We start from the raw sequence: 26690 nt of genomic DNA, 5'->3' as shown, positions 1-26690 counted from the left end.
ATGATGAAGATGCTTCTCGTCGTCATTTGCTGCATCGTCTCTGCTGCCGCTGTGCCCATGTATGGACATTACGGCATGTACGGTCATGGAGGCTTGGGTTATGGAATGATGGGATACCCAGGGTATGGACTCGGGAGTCACATGGGGCTGGGATACGGAGGATGGGGCCTCGCAGGACTTGGTTATGGAGGACTTGGCTTTGGAGGACATGGTTATGGAGGACTTGGGTTCGCTGGAATGCCGGGAATTTTGGGTGGATACCCAGGAATCACTGGAATCGGTAAGGCGTTGTACACCCCTGAATACATTTTATCTGCATGTATCTGTATTCCTATCGCACTTCATAGCCACTTTAATAATAGTAGCAAGTGGATAGAGATTATTATTCATGCATGCCATATTGATTTTACGAAAGGAGTGTCAAAATTTTGTCAAGATGGTTGGAGTTCCCAAGCGAGAGCTAGTGTACTAAATTAATTCTTACACAAATATTGTGGTATCACTATGATTGTGTTATAACGTTTTTATTCCCCATTATTTATTTAGAATTGTTTTGAGCTCACCTTTCGAAACATATAAATTTACATATCTGGGCCCCGTTTCACAAAGCTCTCGTAAGCCTAAGATCTCGTAACTTTTCTCGTAACATTCGTATCTCCTATACTGTAACATAGGAAGTAGCAATGCTACGAGAAAAGTTACGAGACCTTAGGCTTACGGGAGCTTTGTGAAAGGGGCCCCAGGACCGTTCTCGAAAAACAATTGTGAGATGACGTCATAGTATGTCCAGTGTGACGTTATTTCGACATTACGTCACAGCAGTATTTGATTGACGTCATCAATGTGCGCGACGTGACATGTGCACTGGTCAGGAGGGGAACACGGGTTGACGTACGTTTATGTACATCAACAAGCATTGAGCGTACATCAACTCATGGGCTCCGACGCACTAGAGAACAACGTATTTATCTTACACAACACAACACAACACAACACAACACCTCAATGTTGATTTTGAACTGTTTGAAGCACTGATATTTGATTGTAATATGGAGTTAGACAGGAGTACAAACAATATTAACACGAAGTACCGGGCGAATTCCCACATTTCGGCACTACTAAAGATAATTTGACCTTAGTGTATTACATCATTTTACACGCAAAAATTCATTCACAATTACGTTGGTTCTTGGAGTACGGTCCTGCTATCTACATGATGAATGTGTGAGTGAGCTGTGGTTACGCATTTCCAACAGTAGAAGCACGGTGCAGACAAACAAGACTTATGTAAGAATCTAGATGTGTTGTCTTTTTCAAGTCATGCATCCTATTATCTTTGTATCTCTCTCCAGGATATTGATGACCATCAGATACACTTCAATGACGGACTCACAACGTGTGGACTTAGATATCATCAAAGAAGAACAATTTCATCTAGATACTGTGAACATATACTGAAAATAAACCTTCAGATCTCATATCAGTGGTTTTGTAGTTTTACTCTCTGAATGTATGTTACACATGTGAGTGAGTGAGTGAGTGAGTGAAACTTTCCAGACCAAATCTGTACTAAAACCAGACTATCACTATCAAAAGTTGGCGGTACAAGGTGATACACTAGCATTGTCTGTCACAAACACATACAAAGGCAAGTCAATTGCGCTCACCATGCATATCGCGTGACATATTGGGAAAGCAGGCTGTCAGAGGGCCGAATTGAGGCATGGTCATAGATGTGAACACGGTATAGTATACAGAAAATAACCAGTCTCGATTTCACGGAGAATGGTGCAGTGTCAGTTATACGACTTAATCTCTCCAAACAGATGTTCATGAAAATAGCGTTGTTCCTTCCCCCAAAGCAATCCTTACACGCACAGTTTACGTAAAACGATATTTGTCTGTTGCCTTACACGTTATTACAAACCTTTAAATACACTTGGCCAACAATTCAGCGAGGCAAATTAAATTTTTTTTAAAAATATTAAAAAAAATAAAAAAAGTACTCCAAGCTACAAGGAAGGGCCCTGTTACCGCAATCCGAAAGTTTATAATAGTCATGTAAAGAATGTACAAACAAAACAATGACCTTGCGTATCCCCGTCCGGTCCAGCTTGAATATTATTTCATTACTGCGCGTTCAGGATTAGCTGGCAAACCGTTTGGCGACAGATGGGCTGGACAAACTCAGAGGCGGAGTGTGTTATGTCACGTTGTGACTGAGGTCACGTCTAGTCTCGTCTGACATACACGTACAATGTAGAAAATGTTTAAATCTAATTGAATCTTGGGCTTAAAGTGGATGCATGCACTGGATTTAACAGCGCAAGCTGGCAAACAGGCAACAACCTTGACATAGCGATGCTACGCAATCCCATCTGCGTCGCGCCTTTGTATTCTACAATACCCCTGACAAAACTTTTCTTGATTTTGCAGCAGTGTTCTCATTGGTGTGCGGGAAACTTTCGATCCTAGGTTCGAATGTTATTGATTTTGTCGTCAACATCACATGGGGCCTATTCGTTTCAACAAACTGATAAACTTCTTAGACCTGCATCAATGACTGGTTTGTGCTCTCTATCAAGCTGTGAAGCCCCTGTGACATTTAAATTCTTATCTTTCTTTATTAGCATGTTTTGTTGTTTTTACGCTGCTCTCAGCAATATTCAAGCTGCATGGCGCCGGTCTGTTAATAACCCAATCCAGACAATCCAGTGATCAACATCAGCAGCATCGCTCAAAGCACTAAGGAAACGATGTCAACCATGTTAGCGAGCCTGTCCACCTGATCCCGTTAGTCTCCTCTCACGTCAAGCCTGAGGTGCTTAAGACAGTAGCTTAGTACCTTGTGTACTCTCTCGGAGTGCGGTATCCACGTTACTCTATGACATGACAATATATATGCATGCACTTAACTGTCTCTTTAACCAAGAAAAACACCTGTTCTTTCATGGCATCGGCCGTGTGTACGAGTCAAATCATTAGTTCGTGATTGGTTACACCATGGTGATGACCTCAGGTCAGTTGATGACGGACTTCTTTCCCGATGGTAATGTACTGAGATGTCATGCCTGTGCCGACCTCACGTCAGTATCCAAATCTATGGTTTTTGAATGAAAGATGAATATTTTCAGGTTTCAGTAGGATTTCATTGTCGTCTCCACATTTAAATACTCAGGTGTGCCAAGAGATCATATAATAGACGGTCTGTCATATGGTGTCTGATGTTACGGAATAGTTTGTGTGGAGGGAGCCTAGGTTAGAGTAGTAAACATTGGGATGATTACGTGTTATGTATTTCTACTTCAGTTCTTTGACCAAGGGAAAAGGCAAAACGGAGTGATATTTTGGGACATAAGAAACAGAGTATTGTCATCTCTATATACTTGCTATAATTGTGAACCCGACGGTAACAGCTTTCACTTCACCACCTTCATGCAATGGTAAGGTGAAATAAGAAAATGGACAGAATGGAAATAACACGTTTTATGAGTCTGAAACTCTCAATAATGAATAGTCAAGATGGAAACTCTGGACACAAATAGAATCCATCGACAGATCTGGAATCCCTGCTACATCATGACATGACATGACATGACATGACATGACATGACATGACATGACATGACATGCAGCGTTCAATCCTGTCCAGGTGGTTATTATGCTAAGTTCGTGGGGACAACTTCTGCGGTGCAGATTCACATGAACGTGGTGCAGTACTTCTTCAGGTCCACCTGAAAGTAACATCGTTGAATATTTTTACTCTTTCACATTCCATTATCTGTAGGATTATGAGACGTAAATACATAAATGGATTTGTAATTTCATGGCTTATACAGATACGTATTATTTCCTTATATCAATGATTACATACACGACTGGAGATTTACTGGACCGACTGGATATTTACTAGCCACTGGCTACCGGGCCACTGGCCCGCTCGCAAACTGCCTATTGTTATTATGATCGTACTCGATATTTTGCCATTTGAGAAAAGTTGTCGCAGGGCTAGGATCGCTTTGTGGAACGTACACCAGGGGTTCTGACTGATTACAGGTCAAATGCGTGGATTGATGATCATGATATCAATCACTAGGAATGCAGTTGTGTGCGCCACTAAACAACAAACGAACAAAAAACAATTACTTTGTCCATGTAACCGGTGAAGGCCGTCTTGCCTCTTCCCGAAGCTATCGACATAGGAGAACTGTTCCCAAACGCCCGGACACCTGAAGAACAAGGTAACGTGAAGATGAAATATCCAGAACCTACCATAGTGTTTTGTTTATACGGTTTTGATTGTACGGCTCACTAACACAACGCGTATTGGATGCTGTTTTAATGTCAAGTGCATCTTGAATTTGGCATCTGTGAAGATGGGAGATAAAAAATTGATTTTCAGCACCCCACGTTTGTCGTAAGCGGCGACTAACAGGATCGGGTGGTCAGACATGCTTTGGTTGGCTTGGTTTACGAATGTCATTGTATCTCGATTGCGGAGATGGATGATCTTGAAATTGGTCGTTTTATTGTCCAGACACGATTATTTACACACCGCAGCCATATAGCTTGAATACTGCTGAGAATGGCGCCAAACTAAACAAAACTAAACACCTTTTTCAAAGTGTTCAAGCAAAGCTATTTTCTCACAACCGTATCATTTGACAATTCGGCATTAACCTATCCCATTAAACCGGTATCCCCTTGAACAGCATAAATGTACACAAGTAAAGCCGAAAAAGGGACCCTGAAAAATATAAGGCCGGGCGGGACAACTTCGGAATGGCCAGCGAGTCCTAACTTGACACACAGAAGGGAGCAAGCTACAAAGACAAGCTACATTGGAAAGGTCTCGAGGAGAAGAACACGAAAAGTTCATTTGCCAGTGTGTTCACGTGTTAATGAGCTCACAAATTGGCTCCGAAAATGCATTTTTGCAGAAATTTCTGGGAGAATTTTTTTTTCTGCAGGATAAAAATTCGAGAGGAATTTCTGCGGAAAAAAACTTTTGGCAGAATTTTTTTTTATTTCACTACCACAATTATCTTAATTTAACAAAATTAGAGAGTATAAGTAATGATACTGCTGCGTGAGTGGTAGTTTCATGTTTATTCCAAGTAATAGGCACTTTGCGTGTTCAAATGATCTGCTATTTTTGTTTTGCTACCAGAATGATCTTAGTTGAATAAGATTAAACACAATCGTTATATAGTTTAATATAGACTTTCTTTAAATGATGTCGTTTTCCCCTGTTTAAAACCTATTAGTACCAGGCAACCGAGTATTTTTACAGTGTGAATTTGGCCTTATTGCAGAAAAAAATTCTCCCAGAAATTTCTGCAAAAATGCATTTTCAGGGCCAATTTGTGAGCTTATTAACACGTGAACACACTGGCAAATGAACTTTTCGTGTTCATCTCCTCGAGATCTTTCCAATGATATATAAATATGTCTTTGTAGCTTGCTCCCTTCTGTGTGTCAAGTTAGGACTCGCTGGCTATTCCTAAGTTATCCCGCCCGGCCTTATATATTGCCTGTTTTATGCAGTGTTGTAACAGTGCATCATACCTGGTAAGAATGAAAGGACAGTTGTCTTTCCTTCGGAACCTTCAGCTGTGACAGTCAGCTTGCCTTTAGTGTTTTCTTTCTCAAACAGAACAGTCACTCTGCCGCGGAGATCCTGAAGTCAGTAAGAACTGGTCACTGTGCATGTGTATTGATAAGAATATCAAGAACTTGAAGACGAAAGCTTTAACATAAACAGTGTGATGAAAACCAATCGCATTTGAGCGCACGGATAATGACGTACAATGATATTAGAATAAATAAATAAATAAATAAATAAATAAATAAATAAATAAATAAATAGAAAACAAACAGGAAGCATCGTGCGCTCTTATTTTTAAACTCAACAACTCGCAAAAGGCGATTGAATTGAACTGAAGACCCCGGCTAAGATCGATGGTCAGGAACGAAGACTTGTCCAAATGGAATCGGATGGTCAGACCCTATGACTGGGATATCGTGTGATCGTTTTACAATATAGGACTTAAGGTTAGGACTTAAATAACCGCATAACCTTCCTTTAATTCCAACACTTTTGCATAAATATGACTGAACTGGTACAGCCGACTGACGCCTTTCATCAGAGTCCTAAAGATAGGACAGTCAAGACTAATGACCTTAGCAAAGCTAAAAGCAGAGGATTTGGATGCTTATATAATTCAGAGTTGAATTGAAAAAGAAACTGCGGTCGGAATTCGTGGTCGGAAATTAACGCTGGTCAATGCTTCATTGACGCCTTGTCAACGTTCAGAATGCTAGAATTCTTGCATTCTTAAGGTAAACTCTAAAACCATTACCTTGATTAATGGACCATAATTTTGAGCAACATATTAAGTACTCGAGAAAGTTTTAATGTTTAGAAATAGACTCACTACTTCTGGACTTGCTTCTATTTTATCGTTGTTCTCGTCCAGATCAGAAGCTTTACTGGGCGTAACATAGCATTCCACTTGGCCGAAATTTGTTCGTGTAACTCTTAGTCTGCAGCCATATGTGGCCTCCTGGTTATTGGCACTGTTGTCAATCAGGGCGATCAATAGTGGTCCGTTTGATCCGCTAGGGACAGGAACACCCGGTGTTGAGTTGTCTGATTGTACTGCTTGGAAGGTGAACTCTAGCCCAAAATAGAGACCAAGGTCATTTCCGTTTAAACCCGGTGCTAAAAAACTCTGCCCTCCTGAGAAGAAAGCAGACTGGTTGGGTCTGACGATGGCGTCACCATCGATGGTGCTGCTGCCCATCGCAGGGGTGTCGTTCCTGGCAAGCTCCCATGAATTGTCCTTTGAATCCAGATGAAGTGCAGTTATTGTCTCACAGCCTGTAAAATCAAATATGCCCGATCAGTTTTTCCCCACACAGGACGAGTAAGGTTGGGTTTTTTTATTGTTGTTGAGCGTTTGTTTGCTTGTCTTTATGGAGGCGGTAAATAACCGAGACCCAGTCAGAGAATCTAGTGATCAACCGCATGAGCATCTATCTAAGCAGTTGGGATACGACGACATGTGACAACCAAGTCAGCGAGCCTGACCATGATCCCGTTAGTCGCCTCTTTTGACAAGCATTTGTCACTAAAGCCCAGTTTGACTCATGGACCCAAGAAACCAACAGACATTGGACCCTTGTCTTGTCCTTTAAAAAATGACAAATAGTAGTTCATTCATGTGGATAATTAACCACATGTTTGCGACAAACGCAGAGAAATTGTTTTGAGAGACCATACTTAAAACAGTTGAGAAATATCTTAGTTATTGAGAACCTCGCCCTGAAATTAATACATTCGACTGACGTAGGACCTGACCTTAGTCGTGGAATTCGTCAGTCGAATGTATCGAAATTGTGTCGAAAGTAACTACTAATTACTTAGATTAAGAATAAATAGGGATTTTACTTCAAGATAAACGAAGAGACGCCTAAGAAAGATAAAAGGATGTTTGACTGATTTATTAAGAACGGTTATTTAAAACAGCTGTATTTAAGGATTACGGGTTTACCTTTAGCTGTCTCGTTGCTGTGATCACAGCCACATTTGCCATCGACCTGATATGACGTAGCCGCTGGACATGTTGTATCGACTCGCTCTATGGTCGGAATACCATCGCCATAGGTGACCGTTTCGTTAATCTGGAAGAAGCTCCTGCCTTGGACAGATGGGCCACACTTCCGGAGCACTAACAGAAGCATACAGATACACATTACAACGCTGTGTAATATATTTGGAGGTTATATCGCATACTCATTGTCGTCTTCACCTTTGCAGTTTATGAAAAGGACCGCTGGGACCTCGTCGACCCGAGGTCGACAATCTACATGGGTACAATGTGAGAAGCTCATTTCCAGTGTTCCGCGCCGTGATACTGCTGGAATAATGCTAAAAGCGGCGTGCAAGTCTACTCACTCATCTATATTAATGTATGATCACATCGTACTGTTCAACAGATATACGTGTATACATAAGAGCATTTATAAAAAGCAATATGAATCCAAGGGATATTTTGAAATGTTGGGATAAAACAGGTAGTCACACCCTCTTTAACCCATGGGGAAAAATTGTGTCCATTGTTCTTGGAATATAAATTAGTATAACATGATTAAATGTACTGGGGCAATTATTTCCCTTAAAATATAGTTATACTTATTTTGATAATCTTCAATATGCCTACTACATTACACGCGTATTAAATAAGAATGTCCTTGTGTCGTAAGCTGTTTAATCACCCTAATTACGGTAGTTATTTAAGATAAGTACCTTGCGAGGGTGATTAACCTATACTTAACTATATTGAAAAGCACACTGTAGGACATTAACAAATGTCTCAAAAGGTATGAGTAGCAAATTAAATTAGCAAACAGTAGCGGTTTCACATTTCAGATTCAATATCTTTTTTAAAAAGAGTAAAATATTTAACATTTTAATGCTCAAAATTTGGTTTTCAAACCACAGACTGCTATGTAAAAGAACTGACTGATCAATGCTGTAGACAAATCGCATAGTGTGTCAAATTGATATTAAGCGCGTAATGCAAACATTTTGTGTATAATTTCTGTTCTATAAAGTGTGCAACGTAACTACAGTCAACAGGCATGTGGAAAGCTGAAAGACCTGTGGCAAATGTTTCGTGTTTTTCCAGATTTAACGCAATAAAGACCAAATAAGGGATATATGCTAAACCATGCTTTGTCCAATACAGCTAGAATGTTTCACTGTATATATACTTACACACTTTCCTCCTGGTCTTGTCGCACAAAAGGTCGCAGTCCCCCGTCCAGGCGCTGAAGCCACGCCCCTCCCCACACGGGGTGGAAATCATGGTGTTGTTCACGCATTCCATGTAACCCCCACACTGGGAGGCGTCGATGGGAACACGACGGCGAGTTTCGCATGGATCTGTAAAATACAGTTGCATGAACAAAGTGAAGTACCTCACAAGTATTCTCGGAAGTCCAGAGCATTACAGTCCTTTGGCAAAAGCGCGATTATGCAATGTAGAAAGCTGTAAAATAATCACTTAGTGATACATGATACTACTACTTCTTTCCCTATGAAAGAGTTTCTCTGAATTACTCGCATAGCGAGTTGTCAGCATCTGCTACAAATTCATACTTTCACTACAGCTAATAACGCCAAATATCGTTGAGGGAACATGCATAAATACTTCGAGTTGTCGTGACTAGACACTACGACAAAATGACGAATAAGAAAAGAGCCAAGTTTTTACTTCGAGACACGGGTACTTTCGGCATAGCGGTGTTTGACTGTAATCAGTTGACTGTAGTCGGTTGAGGAGCAGTTTGTTTAAACAGTGGGCGTATATGCATCACTGCTAAAACAATTGCAGTGGGTTGAAATGGATGAAAAACGAGCTCGTTTATGTTGTTTCCAACGTAAATATTGGGTAGCCTAGTGGTCACTCCAAACACCCGGGTTCGATTCCCTACATTGTATAATGTGTGAACCCCATATATCCTGTCTCCTGCCGTGATATTGCTAGAATATTGCTAAAAGCGATTCAATCAATCACTTCACCCAAGAGAAGAGCTTGTTAGATTTATGTCCAAAGCAAGAATCACCACTGACTTGTAACATACAGGGTCAGACACGGACGCTTTGGTATTAGGTTTTGTTCATCGTCCTCAGATATCATATCGACATGTGCATATACTCCTTCCAAAGACTCTTTGCGCCCAACGTTGCTTAACTTCAACTGATTTGTGACATGAACTCAAATACTACCGCACTCTACATGTAGCAGGGCGTGGAGTCATCCCACAGATGACTTCCTTACCTTGTCAGCTTGCTGACGGGGTTAACCTCATTGGTCATGTGGACAAAGCGTCCGACATCGGATCAGAAGGTCCGTCGTTCGAATCCCAGCACGGGACTCGGACATTTTGCGGCCGCTACATCCATAATCTATAATTACACCTGCTGTGGTTTAACAATGTTAAAAGTTTGAAAAGATGTCCCTATGAAAAGTTAAGTGATATTTCAAGACTCACGGCCAACCCGGAGGCAGAAGGATGAATCTGCTATTCCACTGGGAAGGATGTCTTTGAGGCGTTGATCCCGCTCGTCGTATACGTTCCCATTCGGAGCTATTCGCCCATACACGACCCAGAGACCGCCGAAACGCAGGCACTCAACGTACAGGTTGCAGGCGTAGGGGTGGTTGTACACACATCTTACAATGAAGTTTCTGTTCCCTTGACAGGCGTTCGCACAGCTTCCTGGAATTGAAAGCAATGATGTCCTCGTGTCTATGATTCTGTGAACTAACAACACAATCTGTGAGATTCTTTAACGCTACTCCGCTGACACGGTGACACGCACGTCTTCTCTAATCTAACGACATAGTGTCTAAAACTCATCTCTAAATTAACGACACAGTGTCTAAAACTCTTCATCTCTTATCTAACGACACAGTGTCTAAAACTCTTCATCTCTAATCTAACGACACAGTGTCTAAAACTCTTCATCTCTAATCTAACGACACAGTGTCTAAAACTCTTCATCTCTAATATAACGACATAGTGTCTAAAACTCGTTATCTCTAATCTGACGACACATTGTCTAAAACACTTCATTGCATATCTAAAGACACAGTGCCTAAAACTCTTCATCTCTAATTTAACGACACAGTGTCGAAATCTCGTCATCTTTAATCTAATGACAAAGTAGTCTATAAGTCTTCATTTCTAATCTAACGACACAGCGTCTAAAACTCTTCATCTCTAATCTAACGACACAGCGTCTAAAACTCTTCATCTCTAATCTAGCGACACAGTGTCTAAAACTCTACATCTCTAATCTAACGACATAGTGTCGAAAACCCTTCATCTCTAACCAAATGACAAAGTAGTCTATAAGTCTTCATTTCTAATCTAACCACACAGTGTCTAAAACTCTTCATCTCTAATCTAACGACAGTGCTTACAACTCTTCATCTCTAATCTAAGGACTCATTGTCTAAAACTCCTCATCTCTAAAGATCTTCATCTTCATCTTCATTTCTAAAGATACAGTGTTCAATGCTCTTCATTGTTCATCTGACGACCCGGTGTTTAAATCCTTCATCTCTTATCTGACGACGTAGCGTCTACAACTCTTCATCTTTATTCTAAAGACATAGTGTCTAAAATCCTTCATCTCTTACAACACCGAGTCCCACCCCCTCTTCCCTTATTGGACGATAGAGTGTCTGAGATACTTCATTGCAAATGTCGAACTACTGATTACCAGGTATATCCAGTATAGGGAAATCCTCAGTTTTCTTTTCCTCACTAGCATTGAGAAATTATCCTGTACCTCGAAACTCTTTTACCTCGAACATACTTGACATCGGTGTCAAAGGACAATGGGGTTTTGACTCGAACCACACAGAAAGAGCACTTATCTGAAGCTGACATACATGATGCAGCCTATCTTCCTGTCGGTATGATAAACATTATATTTAACTGTTGGAGTTAGTTTACCATATATTTATGTTTTTATAATACTGATCTTCTTTGTGAGTTTTTGAATATCGACACAGTGAGTAACTTTAGTTTTGCGCCTCTTATTCTAGCAATATGACGGGGAGAAACACCAGATATGGGCTCCACATGTTGTACCCAGGTGGAGAATCAAGCCCGAGTCTTGGGCGTGACGAGCGAACACTTTGACCACGAGGTTACCAAACCGCCCCGAATGTCAATATAAAACACTGACCCCATTTTGACCAATGATAATACTGATATCTGCGTTTCTTCAGCACCACAGCATCTTGTAACACTATTGACAGAGTAGTCCGCAATACGAAAGGAGTGCCACGTGACATCATTCAGTGCAATAATCCAATCCAAACTACGCCACACTACCATAAGCCAATCAGCTAAAAGTAGTGAGTGTGGCCTATCGTTTGCTCGTTGACGGGAAACCAGTCAAGTGCCGCGAACGAAAAGACTGACGTCCCAAGCAGGATTACTGCTCTGTGGTGTCGGGTTGCATGATAGCGGGATATGTAGACCCTTTTTACGAACACCTGGTGTCATGAGTGATTTTCAGTTTTCCATTTATGTACGTGTAAGTGCCGCAGCTGTTTGTTCTTTACATCTTCACAATGAACAGAATATGTTTCTGAGAATAACCAATATTGGGTATATTTTGCACTGACGACATGTACTTTCCATTTATACCTATCAGTTTCATAACACCAGGTGTTTGCGGAAAGAGTGCCTAGCACAGTACAGCAGTATGTCTGCCATACGATGACACAAGTTCGGCGGAGCGGGATAGCCTTGTTGGTTAACGCGTTCGACCGGAGATCCGGATTCGATTCTCACATGGGTTCAATTTGTGAACTCCATTGGGGGCGGGCGCACCACTGGTGTGATTCACGCTAGTGTCTATTGGGTATAACGTTTCCACAAACGAGTTTCTTTCCACAAATCATGATATCCACAAATAACCTTCACATAGAGATAAAAATCATATCCAAAAGAAAACTGTATGATATGCAAAGTACACAATAAATGTATGTTTATTTTGAAATGAAACACAAACCAAACCTATATATATTACACACACTTAATGTGAATAACCATCTCGGGGCCTCTCTTTGCCCTTATCTCGGGTGACAGATGTACACTTTGAAATGGATAATAACTTCTGTCCAAACAAAGCATCCAAGTTTCTTATGTCAACTTTTAAATTCCAACCTAGCCTATTTCATTACAACGTTTAGGTCTCTATATGGTCTACCTATTTATATATTCAAATAAATTAGATTGATCTCCATAAAAATGCAAGGCTCTGGGAAATGACATAATGTGATACAAGGGGTGTCGTCCACTTACCTAGAAACTGCTCTCTGACGAGTGGATCATTTCTGTCACCAAATCCAGGAGGGAACACGGGAAAAACAGCCAACTGTGCTTGAACACACACAGTCCATGACACCACCAGAACTATTCCGAAAACATTCCTCATCCTTGAAACGACGGCGGTCTCAGAACCGTGTTGCGTAACCTTGTATAACCCCTATCTTATAAGAACTGGTAGCTGAGGTCCGCCAGTGGCTCTGGTATAACTCCACTAAAACCTGGGGAAGAAAGAGAGTATCACCTGTATGCGGTGCTTTTATAATAGAAACGAGCGTGGAGTCTCTTCGAGACTGTTGAAGGACGTTCCTTTACGTGGTTATCAAGGTAAATTGTCAATAGCCACGTGGGTAGAGGACATCATCAAACAGGTGTCATCCCCATCCCTTACTGTTTTAGCTAAGCATGACCTTAATCGGTAAATATTGACTGAAGGTGGTGATGAGATGCTCCCTTCTCAGACACCCATCTCGCAAGACAACTTCCTTCTAACATTGAACATCTTAAGTCAGTGCTACATGGAAGCAACTGTACGGGAAGGTGGGTCTAGGCGATGTACGGGTTTAGGTTACATGAGACGAAAGTTTGCGCTAAAACCACTAGCTCCATCCACAAATATGACGATGATTGGTGCTGGTTGGGTTTGGGCGCCCAGTTTTGTCTTGACGCGCTTTGCTCATTATACCGGCAACACGCGCTCAAGAAGAATCATTAGACCAGTAGATAATGGGTATTGTTTGAGAAGGTGCTCGGTGTGTGTGGGCTGTACAAATGTAGCCATTATTTCTTGACGTTTCCCTACTAGAAACCACGTCATACAGATCAACTGACACCTCTTGTGTAAAGTTATCACAGCGTTGAGTCGATCTTCCGCCAATGTTTGAACATGGGATTTATGATGATAGCAAAGCTAAGATCGCTCTGTGGGCCTGACACGGTCAGGTAAAGATGATGAGGACGACGGAAATATACAGCTTTAGATGCTTAGATTTTTACACAGTTAGGTTTAATATGTACACTGATTTTTGTGCTGTGTAGTATGATTAGTAAAGATAGCAAATATATCTATCTCCTATATCCTAAGCGTCTGAAGTTCGTTCAATCCTGATGATGTTGATGATCATGATGATGATGATAAAATAATGATTGTCGTACTGTTTTATCTGATAATAAGGAAATAATTGACTTACAACCTGAAAACCTTAAAGTAGGTAGACATCAAAGTCATTAACAAGTCATTCCAAACAGAGCAGCACTTCAATAATGCCACCCCTGTCCGCTTCCCCACCCTCGCCCGCATTTTGTAAGGGAGGCAGCAACCGCATGACTGCAATGGATGGTGGTACCCCTGAGATTGAAGCGTTCGCTGGGACGTGGGTACACATTGTCCTTTCCACTCTGTGCAAGCCTTTTCATGGTGTCCGTGGTTCTAGTGGCATAATGACAATTCTGAAACCGGGGTAACGCACAGCCACGCCGTGCATGCAGGTCAGAAGATGCGCCATTGCAAAACGGATATCTAACAGAAACCAACGCTGATATAAAACTAGGCTTATTTTTACACATCCTTTCTGTGTTTTTCTCAAAGGTCACAGATGTGTAATAAGGCTTTCGCGGCAAACTTTGATTTTAGTATCATGTTCTTGATCTGTTCGGTCGTTAACATTTGTCGTGAACACACCAGACAGGCCGCAGATACACATGTTTGGCCTCGTAATGAAACTGACTAAGCTGATTGGGTTAAGGCAATATATTCTACTTGTTATTCATTTGCATCTGTCATATTTGAACAACAGTATGAAAAGCATAAAGTAATAACAGCTATTAATACATCTATGATACCCTGATACCTATAAAGAGAAAGAGGGGACACTATTATGTAAAACTAAAACGCAACAATTTTAATAAGTGCTTTCTAAGAGAATCGTACTCAGTGATTATTTCTATGAGGATTAATGCACGCATGACTAGGGGGTGTATACTGGTTCGGGTAGACTTATGGGGGACAGGTTTAAATGTTCCTCTATTGCTCCAGGTGAACCGTTGACCTGTATTTTGTATGCACGCGGGATGGGTGTCACCGACTGGGCAAGACAGGGCTAAATTCTGGTAGCATCCTTTGACATCCCTCTTTGATAGAGATTAATAAAGAAACATGCATATGATAAAATAGGTACTGTAAAATTTCCTTAGGCAGTTTCTTACGGAAATGGTTTTTGTTGCACATTAGACAAAAACAAACAATGATTAAGAGTTTGAAATGTTTTTCGATGAATAATTATGTTTGTCTTCAGTGTCATGTTCCCTACTGATTTACCTGTCTGTAGTTGACATTTACGGTGAACAAACCGCTGAGACCCCATTCTTCTATGTGTCTGTGTTAACACACACGATCCATGGTTACAGTTTCCAGCTCACCTCATTAGGTGTTTGCAAGTGTGTCATTTTGTCTCACCTCTTGATGTGTGACTTGATCAGATGTTATCCTTCTGACAAAGGTAGCTTATGAAGTGCCGGAGTACTTACAGTCGGGGACTTTGAGACTACGAGTCTTTAATAATACAGTATCTTCCTGCTCATGGGTGGAACTGAAAAAGTAAAATCCTGTATTCGTCTCATGTTCGATCTCAAAGATTTCAAGAGACTAATTGACAGGCCTTTGCAAGTGTTTGGGACCGTTGTCCTATTCATGAACATGTGGTGTCAGTAATCGTGATCTGGTATACAGTCGCGCAAAATTACACATGCATCTTGTTACTGAGTGCTGGAATGCGTGCCCTGGATACGAAAATGGGATTTCTGTTTTTGTCAAATTCATCTCAAATAGTGAATTTTGGGGGCAACAGAGGCACCGTGACCTACTCACGTCCTCAATTTCATGCTTTTGAGATAAGGGATGTGCACAGAAAATGAGTGCCTTGTCAGACATGTTTAATTCAGGTGTATGAAGACATATTTGTCTTTTGTTTGTTTCTAATTTAATGCAGCAATCAGCATTTCTCAAATTATATGTCGCAGCCCAGTAAAGCGTAGAAACTGGACCAGACAATCCAATGACTGGCATCATGAGCATCGATCTACACAACGGTGGCACGATTTCATATATCATGTATCCCGTTAGTCGCCACTTACGACAAGGATGGTCGCCAGAGGCTAACGCGGGACCTTCTCCCTATGTTGAGCATAATGTTGGGTGATATTCCCCAAATGGCAACCAGCGTCCTAGCGAGGTGTGGGTTGTTTCGACTCGCAGGGAATATTTCAGTCAGAGGTTTTCGAGGACTGTCGAGGACGACATCCACTCCAATCAAGAACAAAACACAAGACGCTGTTATGAGTGTTTTATATGAAATTGATATGAAATTACATCAACTCCAGAATGTATGCATAATATCCGTATAGTGATATGATATCGTCGCCGTGCTTGAACCCATCCTCTTTACTCAAGGGTAGTTGAGGCGCTACACACGCTTCGAAACCTCCTTGAACGTCGTATATATGTTCAACTATAGCAGTGCGAGACACTTTCAGCCACGGCCCTGTTTCACAAAGCTCTCGTAGAGCTACGGCCTTCGTAAGTCTTTGTTACGGTGTAGGAGCTACGATGGGTGCGAGAAAAGTTACGAGATCATAAGTTTATGAGAGCTTTGTGAAACAGGTGCCCTGGTCTCAAGTTCTCTTTGTCCCTGAATCCGTATTTCCAGATACTGTCTCACATGAAAGGACCACAATACTTGGTAATCTCCAACTGCAAGAGAAGAAATGAACCATTGAGTTATATCCTGATATTGTGTTGCTGTTGTCGAATACAACTAACAGTTACCTTGATTACCTACCCAGGGTAATACTACAAGGTGCATCAAATAATACTCATCATTCAGGAGAAGTTTTGAATATTCCTTCTCCGAAATATATTTTGAAAGGTTACTTTCTCCTCCTACCTTGAGACATTAAACAACCATTCGCATTGTAAGAATGAACTTGGATCCTATACGACAACTTTAACGGGTTCCTTGCTATTATTGTGAACTGTGCTGGGTCAAAAATGTTTAAGATTCAGCTCGTGTTCAAACAGAGGTGCTGTAGGTCTCTACCGTGGTGATGTGACGCTCGTCAAAATGTTCTGGTCTCCACCGGATTGGCCTATTTGAGCATTCTTTTAAGTATGCATGGTACTTGAATGTTATATGAAATCCAATTTCAATTTTTATGCCGTATCGATATGCGTGTGGATGAGTGAGTGAGTTTAGTTTTACGCCGCCTTTAGCAATACTCCAGCAATATCATGGCTGGGACACACGAAATGATGTTCCCACATTATATCCTTATTTGATTTTAATACCCCTTCATATGCCCTTCATGGAATTTAATTCTTCACTGTCTTGTCCAATCCAGACAGAAATTAATGTGTAGAAGACAAACGCCTTCACTTAAAATGTATGCAGGTGCGTGTGTGTCATCCCACCACATATGTATATTCAGACAGTTTGGTTTACAAATAATTGTATATTGTCATATAAGGTTACGATTGTTAGAAACTTACGTCATCCATAAACCCAGTGAAATATCTCTTCCGAGTTCCAGCCCCGATACTCAGTGGGCACGAGTTCCCGACTGCATGCACACCTGAAATAATCAGTTAGACTCTGGAGCAAATCTACCGCTTTAAATATGCATATTTTTGCAAACAACTTTCCAGTTTAAATGTCTGAATCGCCTTTCGTTTTTGTTTAAATCACAAAAATGGTTAGCAAGAAGGGTCAAGGTCAAAAAGGAAAATTAAAATATGGAAACACGTCATGATAACGGAGTGGCTACAAAACAGTAATGAAAGAAATAAGTTTCTTAAACAGCTCCTAGTTTGTGTGCAAGTGAATGGAGAATAAAGACCAGATTGCGGTGTGTTATATATGTGGCTTTGTGAGATTACGTAATTGTGGTCTGCTTGCAGGGGAAACGTACCGATGAATTTCACTTTAAGCCAGAAAGTAAATCAAACAATGTCAAATTAAGACTGCCAATCCTCAAGATTTTACCTTGCCATTTGAATATTTAAACATGATAAGTAAATTTGTCCAAGGATAAAAGTTGTTTAACAAGCGACCATGGATTCAAATCGCTATTACTGGTTTGTATTACAAGGGGGTTACCACAGTAGTTGGAACGGCGAAACAAATGCTCGTGCGGTACGTGAGGATCGTTAACTTAGACCAACACCACCTGTTCTCGAATTTTCATTTAATGTGTATATACCCTCTTGTAATCTAAACCAATAATATCGATGTATAATAAACAATAATGAACAACCTTTATAAACAATAATGAAATTTTGAGATTTAAATGTTCAACTGGCCAGGTGAAATTGTGAGGATTCACAATCGTAATTTCACTATATTCTACAAAAAGAATTCTGTTTAAAGTGAAATTCATCGGTACGTTTTACTATAATCCAGGTCATCGTCTCCAAACTTTATGTTGATAAACTATGATCTCCAAATCTAGCTCCAATTTACATGAAATGTTTTTGTCTTTACTTACTTTCGTAGCATATAATTTGCGAAAAAATTCGGAATTAGATCAAACGATTGACATATTTCCCGAATACTATATAGGTATAGCGTGCAGAATTTGGTGTTTATGACTTTGTGTTAAAGAGTGATTCAATAGTTACAGAATTTCCTCAGAGTAGCACTCCTTTGTTATGTACGGATCCGACAGTGGTAGGTTCGAATCCCAGATTCATCCGGGTTATCATCCTAGTTTGCCAGCTCCATAACCAAACCCCCGTAAAACATGTGTACTAAAGTATATTTTACAATGGTGGTAACGAAATAGAGCTTACGCAGTGGCAAGTCAACCTTTCTGTTTCTGTTGTTGGGTTTGCTTACCTTTTGGGAATGTGAAATCTGTGGTTCTCTCGTAGGTATCTTGCGTAATTCTCATAATACCTCTTTCGTCCTCTTTAGCGAAGTACACTCGGATCCTTTTCGTAAGGTTCTACAAATAGAGAACCCAAAGGTGAATTTTCCCTGGCACAACCAGAGCTATATAGTTAACTATATACAAAGAGATGAAATACACTAAGGTGATCTTCGCATTTTTCTTCAAATCACTCAGTCATATCATTCGTTCATCCGCCATTACAATCTACTATTTGCTTCGCTCGAGAACAGCAAATTAAACAGCCGGTAATACCTATTTCTGATATCCACCGCCGTGATATTTCTGGAATATTGCTAAAAAGCGACTTAAAATCACATTCGCTGACTACAAAACACACTCTTATCTGTCAGTACAGTCTCCGTAGACAATTTGAGACACACCATCGGCTCGCTGGTCACTTCAATGTTGTTGATACTAGTAGAGTCATCCCCCGGCTTGACGTAGCACACGACCTGACCGAAGTTGGCGTTTTCTCCCTGCAGCTTACAGCCATACGTCGCGGAGATGTCACAAGCGCTGTTGTCGACGAGGGCGTAGTCATGGTGGACTACACCGTCACGTGGTGGGAAGGTCAACCCAGGCGTTGTCCTATCAGACTGCAAAGATTGGAAGACAAACGTCAGGTCAAAGTAAAGGCCAAGGTCGTTGCCCATGACCTTGTGAGCAGAAAATGTCTGCCTGCCTGAAAAGAAGGCTGAGTGTTCATATGGTTGACTGGCGTTGACGATGGTGCCGTTGCCTGTGATGGTGCTAGCGTCCTTGAGGGGGGTGTTGTTTCTTGCCAGTCTCCAAGAATCGTCTTTTGACGTCAGGTGGACAACGGTCAGCTTCTCGCATGCTGTAAAACCATACACGGATGGACAGTGAGAAGGTCAGATCTTTCCAGGGTGGACAGCAGAAAGGACACAGGGTTGTGAAGCTTGATATTGTTTGTATTACTTTCGTGATATGCGTGAACTACTGCTATGATATAAACGTCGGCGCTAGAATAACCAGTCTCGATTTTCCGACGGTGTTAGAATAGCGGTTAAAAGTCCATTACTGGTCATAGATAATCATTAACACCGGGTGGTCGAGAGAAAGGCAACTGATCTTAGGGGAACTGGTATATTTACGTTTTTCTGTTGTATTGTATGGCTGACAACCACACGTCGAGAAGTCCTGGTACTTGTAGCCAAGTAGACACTGGAAGTTGAAGAACTCAACTCTGGGCCTGACTTCATCCGTGTATTGCACTGTTTGGTAGCTGAAGTAGTGGTCGTCGCTGGACGGGTTAGGCCTGCACCGCTCCCTAACTGAAAATCAAAAGGGGTCTGTCATTACATGACAACTGAAATGGTTCCCTCTCTTCCTACAAGTTACAACGGTCTCTGACGGAGCTACAAATAACATTGGTCCCCTATTTACTGCCAAAGACATTCTTCTTTCGCTTCCTGCAATACAAGAAACACCGGCCTCTTACAGACGTACATGAGACATTGGAGTCTCACTGACAAAGATACCATGGTACTTTCGCATAGTGCAATACAACTAACGATGGTCTGTTACAACACCGGGGCGGTAGATTAGCCTAGTAGTTAAAAAGTTCGCTCGTCACGCTTGTCACGAGTTCGACTTACCACACTGGTACAATGTGGCCGTGATATTGCTGGAATATTGTTACAAGCGGCGTAAAACTAAGCTCACTCACTGTTACAGCACTACGCGAGACATTGGTGCTTTTTGGAAACGGTAACATGGTTCTCTCTCTTACTGCAAATAACACTGGCCTCTTACGACCATACACAAAACATTGATATTCCCATTGATTGAAAGTAACATTAATCCTTCGCTTGCTGCAAAACACTTAACACTGGTCTGTTACAGCTGTACACGTAACATTAGTGTCTCGTTTACTCCGAGTAACATGGATCTCTCGCTTCCAGCAATCGTCTCTTTCAGCGGTACACGTAACATTAGTGTCTCGTTTACTCCGAGTAACATGGATCTCTCGCTTCCAGCAATCGTCACTTTCAGCGGTACACGTAACATTATTGTCTCGTTTACTCCAAGCATCATGGGTCTCTCACGCTTACTGCAATGACCTGTTACTGCACTACACATAACATTGGTGTATCGTTTACTGGTTCTCTTGCTTGCTACAATACAAGTAACACATACGAGTAACGCATAACATTGATTTCTAATTCACAACAAGTGCCATATCTTTCTTGCTGACAGCAACACCGGCACCGTTTGTCTCTTATTGACTGCAAGAAGAATGGCTCTCTCGTTGCAGAATGAAGGTAACACTAGTGTGTCATATGCAAGACAGCCTGCTGACAACAATACACGACATCGTATCTCACAATTATGCATGAGTACTTCAGCATTTGCAGCAATTTGGAATTCTTCAAATGATCATTGGTAATCGATGTTTGAAACTGTTGGAATTCTGAAAGGAAGACTAAGATAAAATCTACACGTACGTTTCACAAAAGATGAACAGTTTCATACATGAATGTCACTAAATGTTACACCATTGTATTTGAACCGAGGAAAAAGTTATTCGTAGTTCAGACATACAATTCCCATAATACATATAAGTTCTGATTATGAGTCATGCTTATGAAATCCTGAGATTACACAATATAATCACAGTTTATACATTTAGACTACGTTTTCATATTTGAAAAGTGGAGAAACATTTGTCTATAGAAGGCATATGTATGTATTTGTCCCAAATAATATTTTCAGAAATAAGATTTACAATAGTCTGTTGGTTTGCCCCAAACAACGAATGGTGTCATAACATGTTTCCGATATAGCTAACTTACTAATGTATCTCGTTCTTGTTGAACATGGCAGATCACACTGCTGGGTCATGGCATTGAAGCCAAAGTTGCGACTGTTGCACCTGGCCTTGACCATTACGTTGTTGTGACAGGTCTGGTACCCAGTGCACGGATCCTGGTTGATCGGCATCCTCATCCCAGTGTCACAGGGATCTGGAAGAGAAGGACGTGTACCAGTGAAAGCTCGTGGACTACATTGCATGGGGCAATGTAATCCACGGGGTCAGGAACTGTTCCACAGATAAATATTAGTGCTACGACTGTCGTAAAATGTGATGATGATGATTTGGCTGTACAATTAAACAATGTATCATGAAGTTCTCAGATATCAACTACTACCTCTACTATTACTACTATTGTTATTACAACAACTACTACAACCACATCATCCTCAACTACTACTACTACTACTACTACTACTACTACTACTACTACTACCACTTCGTGTTTGCGTGTTGGCTGTTTCATGCCGCACTCATCAATATTTTAGCTATATGAGAGCGCTCTGGCAAAAATCGAGTCTGAACCAGACAATCAAGTGACCAACGGCATACACAACGATGTACGCAAATGGGCTAAGGCCATTCTATCCCGTTAGACAGCTCTGACGACAACCACGATGTCTGATAATCAATACTACTCTGGATCTTACTCCTCCTCCTCCTCCTACTCCTCCTCCTCCTCCTACTCCTCCTACTCCTCCTCCTCCTACTACTACTATTTGAGAAACCATTGTACATCCCCCAAACCAAAGGAAAAGACAGTGACGGCGATTAAATGGTTGCCAAGGTAGGAAGAAGTAGAAGTAGACAAAACGTATAATATTAGGTGTGTGTGCCCACTGTGAATATACTCCTCCATGTTTCAAAATACGACCTGTGTATAATATAAAGGGATTGATTTAATTACCTTGATTATTTGGAATTGTAAGATTGTTCAATAAGCATATTATGTTTTAAATTCCGAAAATTACGTTATGGTGGCATAAAAAGCGTAAACTTTATCGACATTGAAAATACAAAAAAGGACTAGCAATATGTTTTCGCCAGTATTATCATTCTGTGTGAACGCAGACGTACGTTCCTATTAGACTAACCGTCCATTTCTGTTTACTTATGTATATGGAAATAACATACTCACGTCCAACCCTCGGTGGACATCCATGGCGGTTTGGTATACGCCTATTGCCGTCGTGTAGAAACAGTCTTTCCATATATGGACCTTGGTCGTTGAAAAGTGCGCCACCTGGCGTCACATGGCCAAACATCAGCCAGTTGGAAGGTCCAAACTGGATGCATTGAATGTACATGTTGCATGCGTTGCCATGGGTATAGAATCGGCCTGTGTCGCTCAGACTGCAGTTTCGGCAAGCAGCTGAAACCAAACGCAAATTTAACAGAAATACCGTGGAAACATTTAAACGCGCACTCGGTAAGTTGAATCTAGACCAAACAATCTAGTGAATAAGCGTATAATCATAGAACAGCGCCATCAGAACACAACGTTATGCAAACATCGAAGTGCGAAATCCGTGTAAAAAGTCATTTTCTAGTCGCAGTTAAGTTGAAACCTTGAAATGTTTCAAAATTAACCATTGTGTGACATCGCGACAGTTCCACCAGCTGTAAATAAAAGACAATCCAGTGACCAACATGATGAGCATCAGTCTGCACAACTGGGACACAATGACATCACATGTGTCAACCAAGTCAACTTGTTGGACCACCCGCTCTTGTTAATCGCCTCTTACGACAAGAATGGGTAACTGATGACCCATTTCAGACTGAAAATCATGGTCTTCATGAGCGAAGACACAACACTTGATCTTTTGAACCAAACATCAAACATTTCACACAAATGTATACTAAAGACATCTACATATCGACAGAGATTAAGTTAAACTATTTTATATGTAACGACGTTTTGCAATAAACTACTGAAAAAGGACTCCACTTCGTATTTCACGCACCGTTTCTTGTAATGTAAATTTATAAACAAAAATCTGTATTACGCATCAAGTGATAATGCAAATATCACTTAATGCCGACATTCTTGAGCTGACGTTATTGTTTCCCTGTAACCAAGAAGAAACCTTATGATTGTTGATAACTGCAATGTAATATTCCGATCTTGACAATAATTTAAACTTCTACAACCTTTATGAGACAAAACTTTGTCAGAATATTACGTTGTACCCGTATTCATGATTTCCTTTGAAAAACATGAAAATGACATTTCAACTTTTTAAATATAATAATCACGACTCATAATAATCACAACAAACTCATTCCGACTGTATTGCTTGTCAATAGCGACAGTGAGGTGTGTGATAAACAAAAGTGAATGACTGGCCTCACAACACAAATGAGAATAGCGTCTCACGTTTTTCTTAGTCAAAGTATACATTCTAACATACACAAAATGAAACAGATGTTAATACAGTTGAGCAACGTTGTCTCGATATTCATGGGAAAGAAGAAAAACATCGAGTTATCCGAACTTCGAGACATCCGCCAGGTTATATCACTGATCATCATGAAAGAAAACAACAAAATCATGTATATTTATCTGCATATACATTTGTACTCTCTGAGATATCGAGTTATCAGAGTTCGACACAATGATGTTCGACTGTATATGCAGTAACGAGAACGGGCTGTGTCAGATGTGACGAATAGTCAGATGGTGACTGCATGGAATTCTGGGTAGGAGTTGAAATTTCCAAAAGGGTGACTGGTCAATCAAATTTCAGTGCCTTCGTGTATTTCAGAAGCATAAATTACGTCCGTCACGAATGAAAAAAATACGTTTGAATAAATTTTGATAACGTGTTGACATGCTTTGTGACCATAGTGTATCTTGCGGAAACTGATAATTACGGGTGGATTCTTATTGTGCCAGTCACTGGATTGTGCCGCACTAAACAACAAAGAAATTAAAACAAGACTAAAAATATGGATTTCTGAAAACTAACAAGAACATACCAATAATATATACCTTTACAAGATAACCCAGTGATTATTTTTGTTTCGTTATTAACAAAACTCTGAGCAGCTACATGACGGCGATCTGGACAAAAACGAATCGGCTTTCGGTAAATATTCCGGAGTCACAACTGGTAATCATGGGGAACAAATAAAGACTTCATTCGATTCGAATTCGCACCAAAAGACGTAGTCCCATAGGATTTTATTACCTAAGGATAATGTAACGACAGCACAATTGTATATTCGTCTTGTGTTAAACTCGAGGGCCAAAACATTCGGGTGAATTATGTTTACAGCATCCGTAAACATCAGGATAGTTTACACTATTTAATGCAAGTCATTACTATTCTGTGTACATGTACCAACCTTCATAATATTCTTGAACTTGGGGGTCGTTTTGGTTTCCAAACACTCTTGGAACATGCAGAAAGACAACCTTGGCCTCAGCTGTCCTCAGCCATGCGGCGATGAGGATGACCAACATGACCTTCATTGTGTCAGTCTATATCCTGCTCTGTCCATCCACCCGGTGTGCATCTTATATAGCCAGGAGCTAATAATCCGATGTTGATGGGGTTGCCATGGTTCAATATGTTCGCAGTGCAAGGTTCACCGTGGCCAGTCTTGGACGTCCTTGAACCTGTAGCCGGCGCTGACAGAAGCCCCCAACCAGACTATGTTAACCAGTCCACTCAGGGTGAGGAAGTGGTCAGCATGTGTACAACAGTTTGTCCACAAATATTCGTTTATCACAACAATCGCCAGAGGCAATTAATGACTAGCTCTCTAAATATCGCTACATTCTTTTATATTCTCTGAAGCTGATCTGTTTAATTTGGTAGAGAAATATGAGAAATCTATGTGCTATCTGGGTGAATCAACATCTCACAGTGGCAGAGGTCCAAGTTGAATTTAAATTTAATCACATCCTGACGATTTGTCATGGGGCAGAAGCATGAGAGACTAAGTTGGGTTACAGCAATATCATGGCTTGGGACACCTGCAATGGGCGTCACTTGTACCATGTGGGGGATCGAACCCCGGTTTTGGGGGTGATGAGCGATCGGTTACCCCACTGTCCCTCTTCTCCACATAAATTTGTCATCCACAGGGGAATAATATAAAAGTTTCCTTTGTCCGCAAAATTCCTTTGTCTTTCACAAAAAAAACAAACGTGTCTAGGTGACGCATGGCACGGCATGATTTCACATCGATGCAGGAACTGTGAATTACCCATATGCATGGAACGCCGTTCTCCTGGTCGATCCGCTACGTTACGTAGTCTGCAGGAAACGAAGATAGCAGTCATGTCTCAAAATGCACTCTCTACTGGCTGTGTGAATGTATCTCTAAATTCTATGTCCTAAATCCCTATGTTCAATCTCTTATTCTGTTAGTCGTGATGTTGTTTAATGCAGTGATCAACATCATGAGTATCTATACACGCAATCGGAATACGATGACGTGTGTCCACCAAGTTGGCATGTGTTCCTGAAGACCAGTTGTAAGACGGATTGTTACGATTCGGACCTTTCGTGTTCCTAAATCTTTGTTGGGGCAAGAAACAAGGATCCAGATGAGTGTTCATAACGTGGGATCATGCTGATGGGTTTCATGTAATTTGATCTCGACGGGGTGCATGGCAGCTCATACTATCAACCACTCGCACGCACCAGAATCTATTCAACACTAGTTCATATGGAATACTGATGTCAAACTGCATATATTCTTAAGATGACAGGAGATGACGCAGGCATGTTTAAATTGTATATTCTGGTTAATTAGAATTGCGCATAGTTTTACTGATGTAGCATGATTCGAATACTATTTACCTTTAACATATATTTTATATTCATGGATCCGATGGTGTATCGTTAGTGTGAAAATATGTGTTAGACTAATTGACACTGGTAACATTGTGCTGTTTTAAACGTGTGTGTTATGGCTGTACATTGTGTCGTAGTTTGAATATAAGCAGACACATCTGTCCAATGAGAACACATTT

The 26690-nt window shown here is 40.9% G+C and overlaps 3 protein-coding genes across 3 annotated transcripts; 1 reads left to right on the top strand and 2 right to left on the bottom strand.

Annotated features, from left to right (window-relative positions):
* On the top strand, positions 1–1360 carry LOC137265065 (keratin-associated protein 19-9b-like). The gene is made up of 2 exons (XM_067800384.1): positions 1–280; positions 1353–1360. The coding sequence occupies exons 1-2, from the start codon at positions 1–3 to the stop codon at positions 1358–1360; spliced, it is 288 nt and encodes a 95-aa protein (XP_067656485.1).
* Positions 1361–3698: 2338 nt separating this feature from the next.
* LOC137265367 (uncharacterized) lies at positions 3699–13030 on the bottom strand. The gene is made up of 8 exons (XM_067800756.1): positions 12898–13030; positions 10063–10290; positions 8783–8950; positions 7557–7733; positions 6438–6883; positions 5569–5680; positions 4147–4229; positions 3699–3734 (listed from the first exon to the last, which is right to left on the bottom strand). The coding sequence occupies exons 1-8, from the start codon at positions 13028–13030 to the stop codon at positions 3699–3701; spliced, it is 1383 nt and encodes a 460-aa protein (XP_067656857.1).
* Positions 13031–16633: 3603 nt separating this feature from the next.
* LOC137265394 (uncharacterized) lies at positions 16634–25178 on the bottom strand. The gene is made up of 8 exons (XM_067800794.1): positions 25052–25178; positions 22839–23072; positions 21681–21851; positions 19980–20159; positions 19245–19702; positions 18810–18918; positions 17465–17547; positions 16634–16669 (listed from the first exon to the last, which is right to left on the bottom strand). The coding sequence occupies exons 1-8, from the start codon at positions 25176–25178 to the stop codon at positions 16634–16636; spliced, it is 1398 nt and encodes a 465-aa protein (XP_067656895.1).
* Between the last annotated feature and the right edge of the window lie 1512 nt (positions 25179–26690).

This window comes from Haliotis asinina, chromosome 15 (genome assembly GCF_037392515.1).
Source record: "Haliotis asinina isolate JCU_RB_2024 chromosome 15, JCU_Hal_asi_v2, whole genome shotgun sequence".
In the NCBI taxonomy this organism is placed as follows: domain Eukaryota; kingdom Metazoa; phylum Mollusca; class Gastropoda; order Lepetellida; family Haliotidae; genus Haliotis; species Haliotis asinina.
The sequence above is the reverse complement of the archived record's forward strand: the minus strand, read 5'-3'. Positions and strand labels throughout refer to the sequence as shown.